This window comes from Eucalyptus grandis, chromosome 8 (assembly GCF_016545825.1).
Source record: "Eucalyptus grandis isolate ANBG69807.140 chromosome 8, ASM1654582v1, whole genome shotgun sequence".
Classification (NCBI taxonomy): domain Eukaryota; kingdom Viridiplantae; phylum Streptophyta; class Magnoliopsida; order Myrtales; family Myrtaceae; genus Eucalyptus; species Eucalyptus grandis.
The window spans coordinates 74225423-74244140 of NC_052619.1; the positions used below are offsets into that span (position 1 = coordinate 74225423).

An 18718-nucleotide genomic window follows, 5' to 3' on the forward strand; every position below is an offset into this window, starting at 1 on the left:
AAAATGTTGGGCCTTTGGGGGAAACTTTCGAAAGTAACTCTTCTTATTTCCAGTTTGGATGGAGTTTGATTGGGAGGGTTTAGAGAGATTGAGAACAAGGTGTTTCTTGATGGGTAGGAGGGATTGAGATCAAGGGTTTTAGAGAGAAGGTTTACGGAAGGGATTAGAGTCCCCAAATTTCTTTGTTATTTTCTGATCATTTGAAATCAGTCCAAATCTGGATCCTGAGGGAGACGGTGTAAATATCCTTTTTCCCTCTCTTACATGTACCACCTTCATTATGTCTTTTCTCTTTTAGCGAGTAAAACGGACTCTTGCTTATTTATTTCATTTCCTTCCTGTCCTTCTTTTGACACGCCATATTGTCAATCCTATAAGCATGCATCTCTGATAAACTTCGTCCAAATATATAAGCAATTTCATATAAGCCACCGTTCGCTTCTTTTGCTGGCAAAAAATTAAACAGTGTGCTTCTTCTCCATTTCGTTTGTTTTGCTTTTAAAGTATTTTTCCTATAATTTTTTTATTGTAAGGCATGACATGCTTTTTTGACTTGTTTTTATATTGTGCCTTTCTTTTTTTAGAAGATCGTGTTAAAGTAATGTGTACTTCAATCATTTGAAGTGCACGATCTTCATTGGTTCCCTATACATCACTAAAATTAACCCAGCATTTTGCTGTGATAACATGAATGAATTTGGCAAAGTCAATTTTCATTTTTGTTGCATTTTTTTTATACTTATCTTGCTGGTTTTTAACTCCACTTTATATCAATTCCTCTTTTAAACTCTAACTAAATATGTATTCCAGCTTGGGTTTGTGTGCAAAGATGATTTCCAGCAGAGGGAGCTGGAGTTCCTCTAGTTCTGGTAACAATGTTTATCCATCTACCGAGGGTAAAAAGAAGTCAGATGTTGAGCAATTGAGTCGGGGAGTGGGAGAAGTTCGATTGGATTCTGCACCAGATGATGTTGGTGAGTGGGAAGTAGTTGCTGGGAAGTCAAAAACCAAAGCTGGAAGCAGCTCCGGGAGGCCCTGGCCTCCTCAGAATTCTTATTCTAAAGCATTGGGGCAGCAAGATGTGGCTCAGAAGCCGGTTATTCAGACTAATAGTGGATCGGGGAGGGCAGCTTGCAGCAATTCCTGGTTCCCACAAATTGTTGATTTCAGGAAACCAGCTGGTAGGGGAAGCATGAGGTCTCCACAATATTTGGTGCCACAAACTGTGATTAGTGAACCTCTTGAGCGTGGATGGAATTGGCAAGGCAGAGCTGTTTTGGCACAGTCTAAGTTTCAAGAGGATGACCAAATTAATGATAACTCGTCCTCAAATTATGCTGCTGGTGAGGACGGTGAGGCAGATGAGGATCATGATGCTGACGATGATGACGTGGTTGACGATGACTCTGATCAGATGTTTGATGATTCTGATGATGATTTGATGAGCGATAAATTTGATTCCGACGCAAGTCAAAAGAGCCATGGAACATGGAAGAATAACAGGTGGCTTAAGAAATTTCTTGAGTTGATAAATTCCTTGACTGTTGATGAAATAAATGACCCTGGAAGGCGGTGGCACTGTCCTGCATGTCATGGGGGTCCTGGTGCTATTGATTGGTATCGGGGTCTGCAGCCTCTTATGGCACATGCAAGAACAATTGGAGCAAAGAGGGTTAAGCTTCACCGGGAGTTTGCAAAACTCTTGGATGAGGAGTTGATGAGGAGAGGCACTTCAGTGGTCCCTGCTGGCAAAGTGTTTGGTGAGTGGGAAGGGTTGAAGGTTGAGGAGAAAGATAAAGACATTGTTTGGCCTCCAATGGTTGTTGTCATGAACACAATTCTGAAAAAGGGTGAAAATGACAAGGTATAGTTGTCTCATCTGGCGATTACACTCTTATCAACAATTGTGGAAAGACAGGTGTCTTCTGTTCATTTCTTTATTGGCATGTCACTTTTAATCTAAAAAATTTAGTCAGTAAAGCACAGGTTGCTGCATTGCAAGCTGGTAGAAAATGCATCGTTTATTTTTCGGTAGAGTACAAATGAACTTGACTTTGTCTTCTATTTCAGTGGATTGGTATGGGAAATCAAGAACTTCTGGACTACTTCAGCTCATACCAAGCTGTAAAAGCTCGCCATGCTTACGGTCCTCAGGGTCACCGTGGCATGGGCATTCTCATCTTCGAGAGCTCTCCAAGGGGCTTTTTTGAGGCTGTAGGTCTCCACAATCACTTCATAGGCCAAGGAACCGGCAGAAATGCTTGGGATCGTGGAGGTGCCTTATTTCTTCCTGGGGGAAAACGGCAGCTTTATGGATATATGGCAGAAAAACAAGATTTAGACATTTTTAACAGGCATTCACAAGGTCTCTCCCTTTCTCACTCTCTGCATGGTTGTGGTTACGAGTTCATGTATTGAAATATACATCTAAATGTGCCTGTGTTTTTTTTTCCTGATCTGTTGTTTTGTTTTGCTTTTTTGCATCGCATTGACCCCTAGGTTTCGAAATATTGGTGTTCAGCTAAATCTAAGCTAAAATTTGAGATGAGATCATACAAGGAGATGGTGGTTAATCAAGTTAATCAGATGACAGAGGACAACCAGCAACTCATCTGGCTTAAGAACAGGGTTGCTAAGGAGCGTATGCACTCAAAGGAACTCAAGAAATCATTTAACCTTGTGAGTGAAAGGCTGCGGAAGAGCAAGGAGGAGAACTGTATTGTCAGACACAGAACAAAGACGCAACATGAACAGAACAAGGAGGAAGTATGGACTTGTATCTGACTAAAAAAGTTTCAGTAATCTTTTTCTAGAGCTGAACATCGCTTCCGTGTGCTTGTGTTTCTTTTGTCATTTCATTTGTGGAAGAAGTCAATTGACCAGGAGAGAGAGACCTTTTCATTTCAAATTTAGTTTTCGAAATTGCAACAAGCAGTATGTTTTTGCCCACTCGCATGCCTTTTGCCCCTCTATGTTTATCATATTGAAGATAAACGTGGAGGGGGAATAGTTGAATGTCTCATAGAATGTTAATCCCGTATGATTGAAGAATTCCTGCTTCCCCACCATGTTGTATTTTCATGTCCACTGACTCTAGTGATGTGCTTCCAACAGATGGATTATCAGGAGCAGTTCTTCAAAGAGCAAATGAGGGTCATCCATGATGAGTTAAATGCGAAGGAAGAGGACTTTGAGAGGGAACAACAGGAGAAGAGGGAGCGAATGAAGCAGTCAAATGCTAATCCTGCAAGTGCAGAAGATAAGGAGAGGGGGTACTAAAAAGCTTTACTGTGCTGTTCTATTCTATTACAACCCTCGATAGCTGCTTGTGTACTGACTTCGGTTTTGGTTCAGGATGGAGGAAATCGCTCTGCAGGAAAAGGAAATGGAGGAGTTTATGGCAAGAAGGGAGATGCTAGTAAAAGAGCACGAGGACAAGCTGGTGGCGGTGCAGAAGAGGCGAAGGGATGAGGACGTGGAGCTGGAGAAGGACTTCAAGACCCGCCTCATTCAACTGATGGAGTTCTACTCCCAACGTCGATTGCTTGTCTGACATGAGAGTAGAGAGGCCTTGGACCTTTTGGGCGAGGCTTGCAGTCATTCTAGACTCGTGCGCTGTTTCCTGGTTCAAGTTTTCGGGAAGTGTCAGAAGAAAAAGGAATAAAAGGAGGAGTTGACTTGTGAAGTCATTTGCTTTTGTACTGAAAGTAATGCTTTTCAACAATTTGCGATATCCTCTGAATCTTTTCGAAGTCAGATCTAAAGGCAATGTATGTGGACGTTCAAGGCCAACAGAGACCAGAGTCACCTCGGTCTGCAAAACCATCAAGAATCGTTATTTAGGAAATGAAACAGAGATAGATGCCGACTTGCTTTAAGTTTAGTGGGTGTAAGAAGACCCGTGCCGTGTACTGCAAATACAAGATTCTCAAGAACAACGACTATAATTTTAGATGCAAACTATAACCAATTCATCTCTAGTTTTAATTATACCGGACGTGCTTTTATAAAGTGCAATAATTTACATCTATTTCAAAAGATTATGAAACATATGTTATGCGACTTTAAAATGTTAGAGCAGCGCATACTTTAAAATGTTAGAGCAAGAAATGAAAGTTAGATCCTAAATATTATAAAAACATAATTAATGGATTGCCTAACTTTAAAATGTTAGAGCAAGAAATGAAAGTTAGATCCTAAATATTATAAAAACATAATTGGTGGATTGCCTTGTGTAGATTTTGGTGTGCTAGGAAAACATGTTTGCCAGATTCATCTCGTGATGGCTCTGTTTCGCCGGAGATTTGGGGGCAAAAGTAAAGACAAATATAATATTGTGCAAATTTAGGGAGGGGAGGGGGGCAATCTGGAACAAAACGTCGTATAAACCTCTCTTAAACCCTTCCCCAACTCGAACGCGAAGCTTTCATCTTCTTCATCTTCATCTTCTTCTTCGTTGAACCAACGAGAATGTGCGATTCCGACGTCGTCCTCCTCCGCGAGTACGAGCTCCGCCTCCTCCGCTGCACCCTCCCTCCTCCTCCTTCTCCGACTCCGACTCCGACTCCGCCGCCTTCTTCCGTTCCGGAGCACCGCCTCCACGCCCTCGTCCGCGGCCTCCTCCTCTCCATCGAGGCCGGCGATTACCGCGCCGCTCTCCTCGACTCAGACGCCCTCCGCCTCGTCTTCGGCCTCCCCGCGGGTGCCCTCCCCGACCTTTCCGACTCCGCCGCATCGGCTGAGGCCGTCTACTCCGAGTTGATCGACCGAGCCGAGTCGTTCCTCGCGGACGCGTCGGGCGATGAGGCGGAGAGCGGCTTGAGAGCCGTTCTCGTCTTGTGCGTGGCCGTGGCGGCGCTTTTGGTCTTCGCTCAATGTAACATCACCGGGTGAGTCCCGTCGATTTCTCCTTGCTAATTTTATGTGGAGCTCGCTCGTGAGTTATTCTGTTGGTTGGAGGAATGCGTACTTATCAGTGGGTACATTGTGCTAAAGGGTTCCTTAATTATGGGCGAATTTCATTTGAAGACCTTGTTTTTCAGTTCCAGAATAGATAAAGGTTTGATTTTTTAATATAAAATTTCAGACCGTTGAAGGGGTTTCCCAAGTGTCCTTTGCCATTGGATGTGGAGGAATACGTGGAGTGGGACAATTGGGCCTGTCATCAGCTCATGTCTGCAGGTTCTGATTTGCTCGGAAAATTCACTCATCTTCAGGTGGGTTTGTATTTGTCTGCATTTATGTTTTGATGTATGTTATATGTGACACTATGTGTGCATAACTCATTTATATCGCGCGCATGCGCGATCTCTCTCCCCTTCTGCATGCCTTGAGGCTGGGACTTGGTTTTTCTGGTGGTAAAAGATGAGAGTGATCACTATTCCTTGGCCATTTTTATGCCGTGTACTAAACGTACTATGCCCCGTATCTAGCCATTTGATCAACAGATGTAGGAGTGGAACACCTTAAAAGCAACTGTGATGGGAAATCAAAGATGCTCTTTCGTCTAGGTGTATGTGCACTTGTGCCTCTGCCTGTGTTTGTTGACATAGCAGCTGGATATGGTGGTGTTTCTTAAACTTGATTGCACCAGCAATTGTATTTTACATCTTAATGCTTTACTTGAATGAATTCTCATAGGATGATGAGAGTGATCTTAGCAGCACAAAGTTGATACTTTTTCTTGTTGAAACTCATAAATGAAAACGAAGGAAAATCCATACGTGCGTGAAGTATGAATGCCAGTAATCTCCTCAATCAGGCATTGCACTGACGATTACATCTCTTTGCGTAACTACAAATCTTACAACAAAATTACACCTTTTCTTTTTGAAATAATTTTAATCTGCTATTTCAAAAACGTGATTCAATGAAGCAATTTTCATGTTGTTGGGAAGAACATGTAATTTGTTGGATTTTTCAAGTATCTATTTCTCAACAAATGTTTTTGACTCTGTATCTCTTCTGGTTGATAGTACATAGTCCTTGCCAAGATGTTGCTTGTGAGGACAAAGGACATTTCAGTTCATGGCACTATAGCTTCAGTGGGTGGACTACAAAGCATGTCATGGTGGCTGGCTCGTGTACTGTTTATTCATCAAAGACTATTGGATGAGAGGTCTTCTTCTTTGTTTGATCTCCTGCATGTCTATAGTGCTGAGAGTTTGCAGTATTTTGGCACTTTAGAGAAGGTATCTGATTACTGGGGTCCCAAGTTAGGCGATGATGAAAAAAAGGCAATTGTATCAATGGTCCATCTAGAAGCAGGTATGGTGGAACATAGCTATGGAAGGATTGATTCTTGCAGGTGAGTTTTCATTTTCTTTTTCCCATTTTACACTTTTAATTGTCATTAACCAAGTTTGCAGTGAGTATTACATGTTCAGCTCATGTTATCATTCTCATTGAATAAAGTATGTTGTTCTTACTTCTTCCTAAAATATATCATTTCTTTGACAGTGCTTGTGTAATGATATGACATTTGGCTTCGCCATGCATTTGATTAAATTCTCTAAAAATGTTGATCTGGCAATAGACATCGAATTCGTTGGTGACATGCGACTCTGTACAAGATCATCCTAAAATAGTCAGCAATTTATGACCTACTAGCACTTTTTCTTGTGCAATTAGAGATTTTAGGCTGAGGCAACATGACCAAAGTCAACCAACTGGTTTTTGTAAAACATTCCTGGTGGAAAAAAAAAAATGAATGAAGAATCTTGTTGAGTTTATTCAACGAATATTCTTGTGGTTTGGCAACCAGGGAGATGGATATCCAAATTTTTTTTGGACAATAATTTGTAAATGAACTGTGCCCACTATGTTTTCCTCTTTTGCAAGGGAGGCATCTTGGTCAAGTGGTTAACTATCAACAATCTTGAGGGACAATCTTGGTAAATACACGCAGTGTCTGCAAAGCAGCAGCAGAATAAGTGGACCATTTGTTACTGCACTGTCCTGCGACCTGAGATATCTGAAATAGTTAGCTTTCATGGGTGTCAGGTTGGTAACAGAAAATATATGGAGGAGTTAATAGGGGCATGGAAGGTATTAGATAAAGAGAGCCAAGCAGAAGTGTCCACAATTTATACCCTATACACCTTCTGGGTCAGCATGGAGGGATAGATATAAGAGAGTAGTTGAGGATGTAGAGATTGTGTAAATGTGAAGTATTTGCAGTTCTTTACAACTAAGTTATTCTTTAATGACCACAGTAGATTGATAGGTCTTCTAAATGACTTTCATATAGAGATGGGAACCTCCTGCTGCCACTTCAATGATATTCCATTTTTATTGGTAAAAAGCAATATCGTTTTCTTACAGCAATAAAATGATTCAAGTGTAGCCTATTGTGATGGCTTGCCACATTGCATGGCATCAAAAATCTGGTCCACTCATTACACTTTCTGAAGGTATGATGTGGATGCAATATGTATGCTGATGTTTTTCGTCACCAATAGGCATCATTTTGATTCAGCGGAAATGGCTGCTGGGCTTCAGCTCTCAGTGACTGGGGTTCTTGGATTCAGAACTGCACATCAGGTGAATAGAAGTGCTGCTCGTGTTCATTGTTGTTTTATTGTGGCAGAACTCATTTCATGGGAACTGTTTTGGGACCCATGCAAATGAATGGCTGCAATGCATCATTTGTGCTTCTCTATTTCCCCTAGGATTACAGAATTGACATAATTGGTGTTGCTATCTGAATATACTATTTTCATCCCTTTTTTCTACTTGATTTATAACTGCGTTTTGTGTCTCTTGAAATTTTTCTGAAGAGGAGCAGTTGGAACGTTTTATAATCTTTTGCCTGGACTGAAGTGGGTTTGCATCTCTTTATAACTTTCTTTCCGTTTTCTTTAATATTTGATCCTAGGTAGAAGCAAAAGCACAAAGGGTACTTGTTACAAATGTAAGCTCATTGGACGATGAAAACGTAGAGCCCTTGATGAGGCTTGGTGAAAATAATTCGAGATCACTGCAACATACGACATGTGAGACCTCTGATGTTTTGATGACTCCTAAATTGTTAGAGAATAACCACGGTGATGTTAAGAGTGCTGTTCAAAGCATTCAGAGTGATAGTATTGGGGCTCTCCCATTGCATGCAATCCAACAGGCAGTCATCCTGGCAAAATGCCTTCTGATAGAAAGGAGCTCTCGACAGGATGAGATGCAAAGTAATGTTTTGACTATGTATTCCTTATTTTATCTGTGCTTTGCAAATGCTTCTCTTTTGTTTGGTCTCGATGTTGAAAAATTGGCCTTTATTTAACTACATAAGCACATATTCTTAGTTAATCATCACAAGAAATGTCTACCCTTTGAGAATGTTTTCAGTATACATATATTGTAGGGTTATCCACAAAGACAATTTAAACCATCGAGCGTTGATGCACAGAAAGAGGCAGTGCGCTGGAAAGTTTAAAAGAGAATTGAAAACAGAAAATGTTAATATGCTAGACATTTAAACTATGAATAGTGGTGGGAATGGATCATACATTTAAACTATGAATAGTGGTGGGAATGGATCATACACACGTGTTAGTAAAAAGTGAAAGAGTTTGGTTCCGGAAATATTTATGGCGCTGAAGAAAAAGAATGGTCATGTGATGAACCTGACTTCGTAGACCTTCTCATCACATTGTAAGTTTTGCATATGAAGAATTGAAGCTGCGTGTTTTCTCAGTTAGAGAGAGAAGCAACCCTCTTCGAGTTTGAAAAAATCATGGGACTTAGAAGCCAATCCACAGGTTTTTTGTTGCACTAGGTGGACAGTCCTAGTTGGGTGGTTCATGAGGCTAGCATACGTCATAAGTAGCATAAAACAATAAAGCTAAGTGACATCCTAATGCTTGACCCTTGAGTACTAACATCTGGATGCCTTTTTCTAGCCTGAAAGTTAAAACAGTGGCACTTTATTGGAAAAACCAATTATGAACAAGGTTATATGTTGAAAATGATAAATATCAGTTTAGTTTGCATGTTTGCACACACAAATATTTTTAGTCCATTATCTACTAACTTGGAGACTCATGACCATATTATACTATAAGTCCACCACTATCCTAATAGGTAGTGTAGTTGTATGTTCATCTGAAATATGTAGGAGCTACTATTTTGGTACTTACTTCCTTATTCGATTTCAGGATGGGATATGGCTCCATATATAGAGGCTGTCGATTCCCAGCAGTCTGTGTATTTCATCGTAAGTCAAATTTTATTGCATTGTAATTTTGCTGCATATTGTAATGCCCTGGTGCCAAGAATGTGGGATCTTGCTTATACAAAAAGAGAGAGCTAATTATTCCATTGTTATCATCTTTATTCTAGTTTGACCATGACCACTTATTAATAATATATTCAAGATGTTATGATCTTGTTTTTTATGAAAGCTATCTATTGTTACTAGAAATAGTCAGTTGATGATCAATGCATATTTTGTTGTTATATTTCTGTAGAAGATCAATCTTTGGCCATCTGGTCTAGTTTTCTGGTCACATATTATTATGTATCCAATTCCTTAATTTAAATCCTTCCCCCTCTGTTATTTCAGATACGTTGCTTCTGTGACATATTACGTATACGTTGGGAGTCCACTCGTAGTCGGACAAAGGAGCGTGCTTTGCTGATGATGGATACTTTGGTATAGAGGCATCTATTTGACTCAGCTCATTTTTCCTTTAAGAATGACTTCTTAATTAGATTCGTTCTACTTTGACCTCATTTTTTGAAGCACCAGTTAAGATCCATGGATTGATTTATCACTTATCGTTTCTATAATGATGTCTTACTTGGATTATTAAAAACGGCTCTCTTTTGTCCTTTTGTTGATTTACAACAACCATGGTTTCTATATTTCAGGTTAAGGGTTTGTATGAGCCTTCTCCTCAAGTTGCCGAGAGGATGTTCTGTAGCTTTGGAGTATATATGCCTACTATACCTGCACTGCGAAAGTATGTTTCTTCAGTCATGCAAATAGAAGGTTTTGAATATACATATTAGCTGGCAATGAAAATAGGCACATTTACTGATGTATCCATTTTTAGGAGGAAGATGCGGACATGTGTACATCTGTGTATACATGTGTTTTAATTATACATATTTGTCTATTCAGATCAGTGTATGCATTTCTGTGCAGCTGTCATGTATATATGTGTGTATATGTTTATGAACTTTTTACATATGCATGAATTTGTATCTCCTTTATTTTGTTAACAAGGAATTTCATGATATTGACAGTAGCATTTTTTCTGCTGCACTTTGTGTGAGAACTTATGGTACCTTTTTACCTAATTTTTCGCAGGGAATATGGTGAATTTTTAATTAGTTGTGGTTTGATGGGAGAGGCAGTCAAGATATTTGAAGATCTTGAGTTGTGGGACAATCTTATATACTGCTATCGGTATGATATGATAGCTGTTGCGGAGAAGTGAGTATTTTAATATGTGATTAACCTCCTGTTTGACACTTTATTGATTTGTCTTTCAGTTTGTTGGAGAAGAAAGCAGCAGCAATAGAACTGATTAAAACCAGGCTCTCTGTCATGTCCAATGACCCCAGACTGTGGTATGTGGCTTATAGATTTTGTCATTATTTCTTGATTAGTGTTGTGCGTTTTCTTTGGTTTGAGATTTTTTATGCCTGCCTATGAACAGAGATACCTGTCTTAGCTTTGTGGGAGGAGAAATTTGTTGTGATTTTCTTGGGATAAGATATGCTAAATGTCCCTGGCAAAATCACCAACTTGAAAGAGAGAAATTTGTAGTAATTTTCTGCTTAAAGTTTTGCTCAATTGAAATTTGTCGCAAATTGAGAGCTTGGATTTGTTTCTATTTTACTTGCTAGGTGTTCATTGGGTGATGTGACAAACAATGATGCCTGCTATGAAAAGGCACTGGAAGTTTCAAATGGTAGATCTGCTCGAGCTAAGGTAACATGCACATTACATTTTGTTAATCCCATGATGTTCATGCCAGAGCTATTCTGTTGTTAGGTCAAGGAAGCCAAATATGTCTTAGGTTTCAAAGTGATGGCATAAGCAGGGGTAATACGTGCTGTTTTAGGTTTATTGAAAGTTAGATCAAGGAAATTTTAAGGAAAATGAAGAACGTATCTTGATGTCATATTTTGCAATAACAACCATATGTCCAGATCTGGAGTTGAAGATAAGGACTAATGGTGTACCTGTTTATGTCACCACCGGCGCTCCGATTTACTTATAGATCTTGGCAACTCTCTTTGTATCACAAGAAGAAACAAAATGAACTATTTGTAAGACATTGAGCTTCGCGGTGGCCATTTGTGTAGCTCAGGCAATACTCTGTTTGAAATTTGGAAAGCAGGCTTTGTTTAATGCTACTCATCTGATTTGCTATGGTAAACTCACCTTCCAATACGAGAATAAACTCGTCCACATGCCAATGTTTAAACTCTAATTTGCATGCAGGAATTTTTTCATCAAAATAATATGTAATTTTATACGTAACTGTCTTTCTGTTCCACTATGCCTTGAGCATGTTATAACCAATATTGTCCTCAAGACAGCTGGAAAATCATATTTTGCTCTGATTATGCAGACAGAACATGGCCTACATGCTTTACTGGACTTTAGATATGGGATGGTCCGTGTTATTCTATATATATATAGTGCACGGGACAAAATCCCTTTTATAGGAGTATGAAAGGTCTAGAATTGTCGATGTCTTGTGTGCCTTGCCTCAAAAAATAAATAGTTTTCTTGAATTCAGGGAGTGACGACCAGTTGGACTTTCTTAAACATAAGTGGCCTCCTGTATGCTGCAGAGCTCTTACTAAGCTAAATTAATAAATTCTTTAAGAAAGGTGCTTGGAAGGTTGGAGTAGTACCCCTATACAATTACACAGAGAGTCCCACTAATTCTAACAGCATAAGAAAAGTGGTTTCAAGGAACCCAAAGTCTCAAAATATCTTAGCATCTTATCTTTGCATCAAGGAAACTATACTCTTAGGCGGCAGGCGGCCTCAAGTTTCTTTCCTTTAAACAATTTAAAAAGATGCCAGAGGAATATTAGCTACGATCGATCTCTTTCTCTTTGTTATTTGCAAAATAAGTTCCTTTCCTGGCCTGGGGTAGTTCTTTAAGTGTGGAAACCTCAACTAATGACTGCCTAAAAGTCTCGATGCAGTGTTCACAGCAGTCTCATTCTGGGAATGAGTTAGGATGTGGTCAACTTAGAGAAGCTTCTATTCACTAGCTGAAGATCCCTTCTGAGAGTTGTCAGAATACTCTCCTGTAATACATCCCAATAAAGAAGGCAGCTTAGAGAGGCTGACTCTTAAAATCTATATACATCTAAAGTCAGGATTCCTCAAAGGCAGTTTGCACTATAAGAGCATGAAACACAATGTTATGGTTGAAAGTGTTCCACCTGAGGTCAGGTCCATTAGACTTTGTCATCTTGTTGATCCAGACATGTGGACAAAGGGGACATTGAATTGGGTACCACTTGCATTAGTGGAGTGGAAAGCACTAATAGCACCCCAGCATTGTGCCTAGCCTGAAGAGGATAGGAAAAAAGTTCTTTCAAAGAAGTGGTCGCTCCAAAAATAAATAGAGGACCCATGTCCGACCTTGTACTCAATGAAGCTCGAAAAATCATTCCTAACGCATCCAAAATCCTTCTCCGTGGCCAGGGTCTGCACGTATTAGACAGCCACCCAAGATTATTAACTCCATATGTGTTGCGAATTGGTCTTGCTGATACATAAATCTTGAAGCCATTTTCCTCTAAAATGCTGGTTTTTTGTTAATTCATTTTTTTAACAGAGGTCCCTTGCTCGAAGTGCATACAACAGAGGGGACTATGGGAAATCTATGGTTTTATGGTAAGTCTATATGCATGCTATACCTTTTTGTTTCAATTTATGTATAATTTTTGGCCTCTATCCCATGGTTGACATGGACATGCGCTGTTGCCATTGTTCCATCTTAGGGAGTCTGCAATGGCCTTGAATTCTTTGTATCCAGATGGCTGGTTTGCATTGGGTGCTGCAGCTTTAAAGGTATTTTGTGTTAGCATGGTTCAAGCCCAGTTTGATTTGCATAGTGTTTTATATCCTGTTGGTTTTGTTCTTTTCTTAATTGCACATATTTTTCTAGTATACAATCTGGTTTTCTAATTTTGATATAGGCGAGGGACATTGAAAAGGCTCTAGATGGGTTCACTCGTGCAGTTCAACTTGATCCAGATAACGGGGAAGCTTGGAACAATATTGCTTGTTTGTGAGTCTTGTCATTTTTTAGACCCTTCTTGTCTATTGGTTGTTGTGTATTATATCTCATTTTTCTACTATATCACAATCCTACCAGCACAATTCCTCATTTCTTATATACTGCATAAAGAATATGATGTAAATAGAGGAAGTACCTTGTCTGTGCTTCCCATATGTTTGCCAATGCCCTTATAATCTGCAGGAATTGTACCTCATCTGCGGCTTTTGTGGTCTTTAATAGTTAGATAATAATTTGTCTGTTCTTCGCAAAGTAATACATATGGTATTACTCTTAACTATGGAAATTAAAATGAGTTTCTATGTTACTTTGCAGGCATATGATAAAAAAGAGAAGCAAAGAAGCTTTCATTGCATTTAAGGAAGCCTTGAAGTTCAAGTTAAGTCTGTTATCTTTTGTAGTATTGTTTGGGATTTCTTCGACTGCAGTGTCAAACTGTGAAAGATCAAGTAAATCTAAAATAAAATGCTCTGTTGGCAGAAGAAACAGCTGGCAGTTGTGGGAGAACTTTAGTCAAGTTGCCATGGATGTCGGTAATATCAATCAGGTAGAAATTGTTTGCATTCAACTGCCCCACATACTATTAGTTACCTATAAGTGGGTTCTATATGCTTGAAACATACCAATTGATGTTAAAATTTCTATCAAAAATGGGGCAACTTCAACGGTTCAGCATATGAACGATGCTTGATTCTGTGCATGTTTGAAGGCTTTCTCACTCTTGCACTCTAGTTGGTTTGTGGCAGGTCTGGTAGAGAGGAACTCAGCTTGGTCTGGACTTAATTATTGTTAAAAAAAAAATTAAAAGCTTTGTTGTTTTTGAACTCACGTTCTGTTCTTCAAGTTCTTTTGAATAAAAGAAAATGGTGGGCTTTTAAAATATGGAAAGTTTTATATGTTGGAAAGGATACTCGGCTTTCCACCTGTTTTGAGGCATTGTGGTGGAGCTCTTCTGACACTGTCTTTGAATTTCTTAGATAATTTTTTAGCCTCTAGATTGTGAATGGAAGGCACCTCACTGGTGCTCTGTTAAAATAAACATATGTTACCCTAGGTTATGGTTGTCTATTATTATATATTGGGGCATTTCTTCAGTGCCATGAGCCAGAAAAGGAAAATTTTGCAGCCTTGATTGTCCTCCATCTCTACTTCACATCCATTGGTAACAATAAGTTGAGTTACTGAACCTTTATAAGAATAAATAAGCAATGTTAGGATAGTGATTACAATGGCATTGAGCAAATTACTTTAACCCTAGAGATTATCAACATTCAAAATTTTGCATGTACCATAGCATGAGTGCATAAATTAGTTCACTATTATTTTATGGAGATTACTAGTGTCCACTATGAGGTAATTTGAGGATGGTGATTACTAGCATATTGACCACATGCCAGACAAGTTTCGGTGTCAACCGCTGAACATAAAATTTTGCAGTTTGGTTCATGTCTTAGTGACTCATATTCCAGAACTAGTAGTAATTTGATACAAACTTGTTATAGCAGTTAATAGATTTTATTTGTTTTGGCGGCTCACGGCTTTGTGAGGCATATTTGCTAAACTCATCACTTTAGTTGTGTCATGGGACTCTCAGCTCGAGTCTACTAGGCACATCCAAAAAATGCAGTTGAAGTCAATCTTGAGTATCTACATCCATTGTTTGCATTTTGTTGTAACTGATCAACAGATTTAGCAATCTCTTGACCAATCTCTTAGGATTCATCTGGGAAGGACAAGAATTTAAAGATCTCATGCGAGCTATATATGAACCATCAACCATATGAGGGTTGAGTCATGAAATTATATGCAGGTGCTGGATGATGATTACTTAGGCAACATGGCACCATTCAGGACTCAATGCATGCAACAACTAGTGAGAATTGGAAAATAGTACAAAATTAGTTCGATGAACAGTTCATTTTAGATTATTAAAAAAGTTCCTTGATCTTAAATAGCAATATTTAATTCTATTCATTTTGAATACCTATTATTGTCCCTTTAACGTGACCAATGTGCCCTTCTTAGTTGGAAGGGTCATGTTCTGGTGCCTCCCGTGAATTCTGCTTGACTGTATGACTAAGTGTCTTCCCTTGTCAAATTTGATTTTCCAATTGTTAATACAGCTAAGAGGGGATGGTGCCTCGTACTGCTGACCAAAAAATTTTCTTCAAAAACCCATTTTCTCTCTTGATTGAAGTGCAATAAGTTGGAGAAATCTTTTACTAAAATGGATACTCCGTTCTTTTGCTTTTCCTCTTAGGCTTTGGAAGCTACACAGATGGTACTGAATATGACAAACAGTAAAAGAGTAGATGCCGAGTTATTAGGGAAAATCACTGAAGAGATAGAAAAAAGAGCTGGAAATTCTACCAATCAAAGTCAATCTCCTGATTCCGACACAGAGTTGGGTAATGATTCAGGATGTACTGATCCTCAGGCGGGGAGACTACGGCAAACTGAGCACTTGGTAGACTCTCTTGGAAAGATTTTACAGCAGGTTTGCTATTTTTTCCTCATCACTTTGTTCATTTCAACCTCTGAAGTGAAAAGCTTCATTTATTCCTCTAAATAAACGCCCAAAGCAAGCATATTTTTTGCTGTTACTTGTTGCTATCTATCCAGAACCTACTGCATGGATTGTGTATAAATCATAAGAAACCAAAGTCTTTTATGACTTGTCACTACTTGCGCAATCCCTCTATCCTCAAATGATAGTCATTTTCTCATAAGATGAATATCCTCACATTTTAATTATTTTCAAGCTTGATTATGAACATTGAACATCAACTGCTTATATGACATCAATTTCCAACTACTTGGCATGCTTTCCATGTTAAGGTATTGTATGAGTGAGTTAAATGAGGTCTAACTCCATGTGCTCATCATGCCATAGTGTTCATTTTTATGGAAATCCACTATTGGCCCCTTCCTGATCTAATCCCCTGTTTAACAATTTCCATTTGGTAAGAGCTAGACAAATGTGCAATTGATGATGTGAAACTGTACTAGACATACCAGCTAAATGATGACTGGAGCATTTGAGATTGCAATTATCCAGATGCAAAATTTTTAGGGTGAAAATTAAATGATGCTTCTGTTATCATTTGCAACAAGTACTCGAATGAGAACAGATGATTTTTGTCTTAGATGCAAATTATGTAAATCTCTTTCAATGCAGATAGTTCGAAGTGGTGCAGGAGCAGATACGTGGGGGTTATATGCGAGGTGGCACAAAATGAAAGGAGATCTTGTAATGTGCTCTGAGGCCCTGTTGAAGCAAGTTAGGTCGTATCAGGTACAGTCTCAAATACTGTTGCCAAGAGGCATCTAGTTGACTGCTTCTTATGGTAGTCCAATGTGTTTCTTGTTTAGTTTTAGTCTTGTGCTAAAATCGACCAAACTGAAAGTTCATTCCGGTCTGCCTGCTGATCAAACTAAACTACACTTTCTTTAGCCTGTTTCACAAGTGAAAATATAACTGTGTTGCTAAATCATCTTGTTCATCTAATAAACTACTGTATGAATGATTTTGAACTCAAACGTCTTGGATCCATGGAGTCAGTTAATTCTATATGGTAGTTTCTCTTAGTTCAATATTCTTTGAATGAACATATTGGACATCCAAAATGTGATCCTTTTTCCTCCTCTATCTCTCAGGGATCGGATTTGTGGAAGGATACTGATCGGTTTAAGAAGTTCGCCTTGGCGTCCTTGGACCTTTGCAGAGTATATATGGAAATTTCATCATCTACTGGAAGCCGAAGAGAACTCCTTGCAGCTGAGATGCACCTGAAAAGCATCATTAGACAGGCAAGCATGCTACATTGCCTGTTTGAAAATGACTTCAGGTTTCAGTTATTTGCAATTTGTAGTAAGAAATTAAACTGGGTTTTATGAATTTAGAGCTGCTGTCATTTATACCAAGAAGTTTGTTTTTGGAATGGTCTGGTGGACAATTGCTAATGAGGGTATTGATTTCAATTCAGGCTGGAAACTTTGTCGACACCAAAGAATTGTCTGATATCCAATGTTGCCTCGATGATGTGAAGAAGAAACTTGAATCTGACTCTGTTGCTTGAAGGTTGGACGGCTTCTCGAAGGTGTGCTCTCCTTTCCCAAGGTTCTATGATAACGCTGGTCCATGTGATGCTGTCCTGTGCAGTTCTAACGAGTTTGCAATCACTATAATTAGCATGTCTGTTCACTGTATTCTTGTCATGGTAGGCAAAACTACTCGGTATTACACTCATCAGACATCTGTTCCCATGCAAATAGTCTTCTTGAAGTAATTATCGGAAATTTGCGGAGTCGTAGATACTAGTCATCAGTCTACCTTCTAATATCAGAGGAAACTCGATTTGAACTCAACTATGAGAATGAATTCAATGCTGATATGTAAAATATCTCCATATGGCTGACCATTGATTTATGATCTGCGTTGTTCCAGGATGTATGGTTTGATCTGGTAATTGACCAAACTACGCACAAATAGGCAAATACCAGACTGGTGATAGTGGCTGCTGTGTTTGGCTGAGCGCTGAGTGGGCTTCTCCTATAAGATATGTTGCCTGGGAAAAAGGGACGACCCGGAAGGTTGTAAGAAAATCTTCTCGCAGTTGACATGCTTTTAAGATCTGCTAGTTGCAGATAATATAAGACGTGGAAGAGTACAAATGTGGAATTTTTAGGTCTGGCATGAAAGTAAAGTCCAGGTTAGAAATTTTTGACTTTGTGTAATCTTTTGGTAAACAACGTTGTAGTTTTTTTTTTTCTTTTGGTTGGGGTCGGTAAACAACGACAATGTTGTAGTTTCAGCGATCTTTTTGGGGCATCAACAGTGTAGCTGGCATCGTCATTCTACAAGATAAGCGACTTGCTATGTCGCTTGGTGTAGATCCTTTAATCTTTTAGCATAATGGTTTTGCACAGAAACAAATTGTTGTTCCTGATAAATGTTTCCGAGCCAAAGCTGTTGTAATCCAGGGATGATCCAATTCAAAAGAAATAAGATCTTTCTCAATTATTTTAGTGGCCGGAATTCCTATGAACTTGTGTGGACTTTTTTCTTTGGCCACCTAATGTAAAATAACTTGTATGTTAGATTCGGACTTCTTTATCAATACAATTGCTTTCCCCACAGCCACGTGCGCTCTAATATTGTGTTAGATAACATGTACGTTCCCTTTACACAAATTGATCTAACTTGTATGTAGGGAATCTCCAACACTGCAATCCATTAGATGCTAATCTGGCACAATCGTCTAATGAGAGATCAATTATCATAATAAATCACACGTGACCACAGACACTGGCATGAACAGATATTCAATCGTCGATGCATGAAAGAGGGTGTCAAGAAAACCAAAGATGGACAGAACAGCATCAGATAATTGTCCTCTTGGTTGCTCGTGCTGTGCAACGCCTGTTTGACTTGTATTCTCAGA

General features: G+C 39.1%; 2 protein-coding genes across 3 annotated transcripts; both read left to right on the forward strand.

The window, feature by feature from the left end:
* The first annotated feature begins 829 nt into the window (after positions 1-829).
* On the forward strand, positions 830-3600 carry LOC104417911 (protein SUPPRESSOR OF GENE SILENCING 3-like). Its single transcript, XM_010029108.2, has 5 exons — positions 830-1864; positions 2071-2365; positions 2522-2766; positions 3115-3272; positions 3355-3600. Exons 1-5 carry the CDS (start codon positions 830-832, stop codon positions 3551-3553), a joined length of 1932 nt encoding a protein of 643 aa, XP_010027410.2. The 3' UTR covers positions 3554-3600.
* Positions 3601-4375: 775 nt separating this feature from the next.
* On the forward strand, positions 4376-18302 carry LOC104415951 (tetratricopeptide repeat protein 27 homolog). 2 transcript variants are annotated; one of them, XR_720513.3, is made up of 22 exons: positions 4376-4889; positions 5087-5216; positions 5976-6307; positions 7461-7542; positions 7877-8180; positions 9150-9208; positions 9557-9646; positions 9865-9956; positions 10307-10405; positions 10492-10569; positions 10849-10933; positions 12810-12868; positions 12976-13045; positions 13174-13265; positions 13590-13652; positions 13755-13821; positions 15535-15771; positions 16453-16569; positions 16932-17084; positions 17261-17374; positions 17722-17986; positions 18084-18302. XR_720513.3 is itself a non-coding variant. In XM_010027375.3 (21 exons), exons 1-20 carry the CDS (start codon positions 4471-4473, stop codon positions 17351-17353), a joined length of 2721 nt encoding a protein of 906 aa, XP_010025677.2. In that variant the 5' UTR covers positions 4376-4470; the 3' UTR covers positions 17354-17374; positions 17722-18302. The 2 variants fall into 2 exon arrangements, 1 of the variants encoding a protein (XP_010025677.2); XM_010027375.3 differs by having other exon boundaries at positions 17722-18302.
* The last annotated feature ends 416 nt before the right edge of the window (positions 18303-18718 follow it).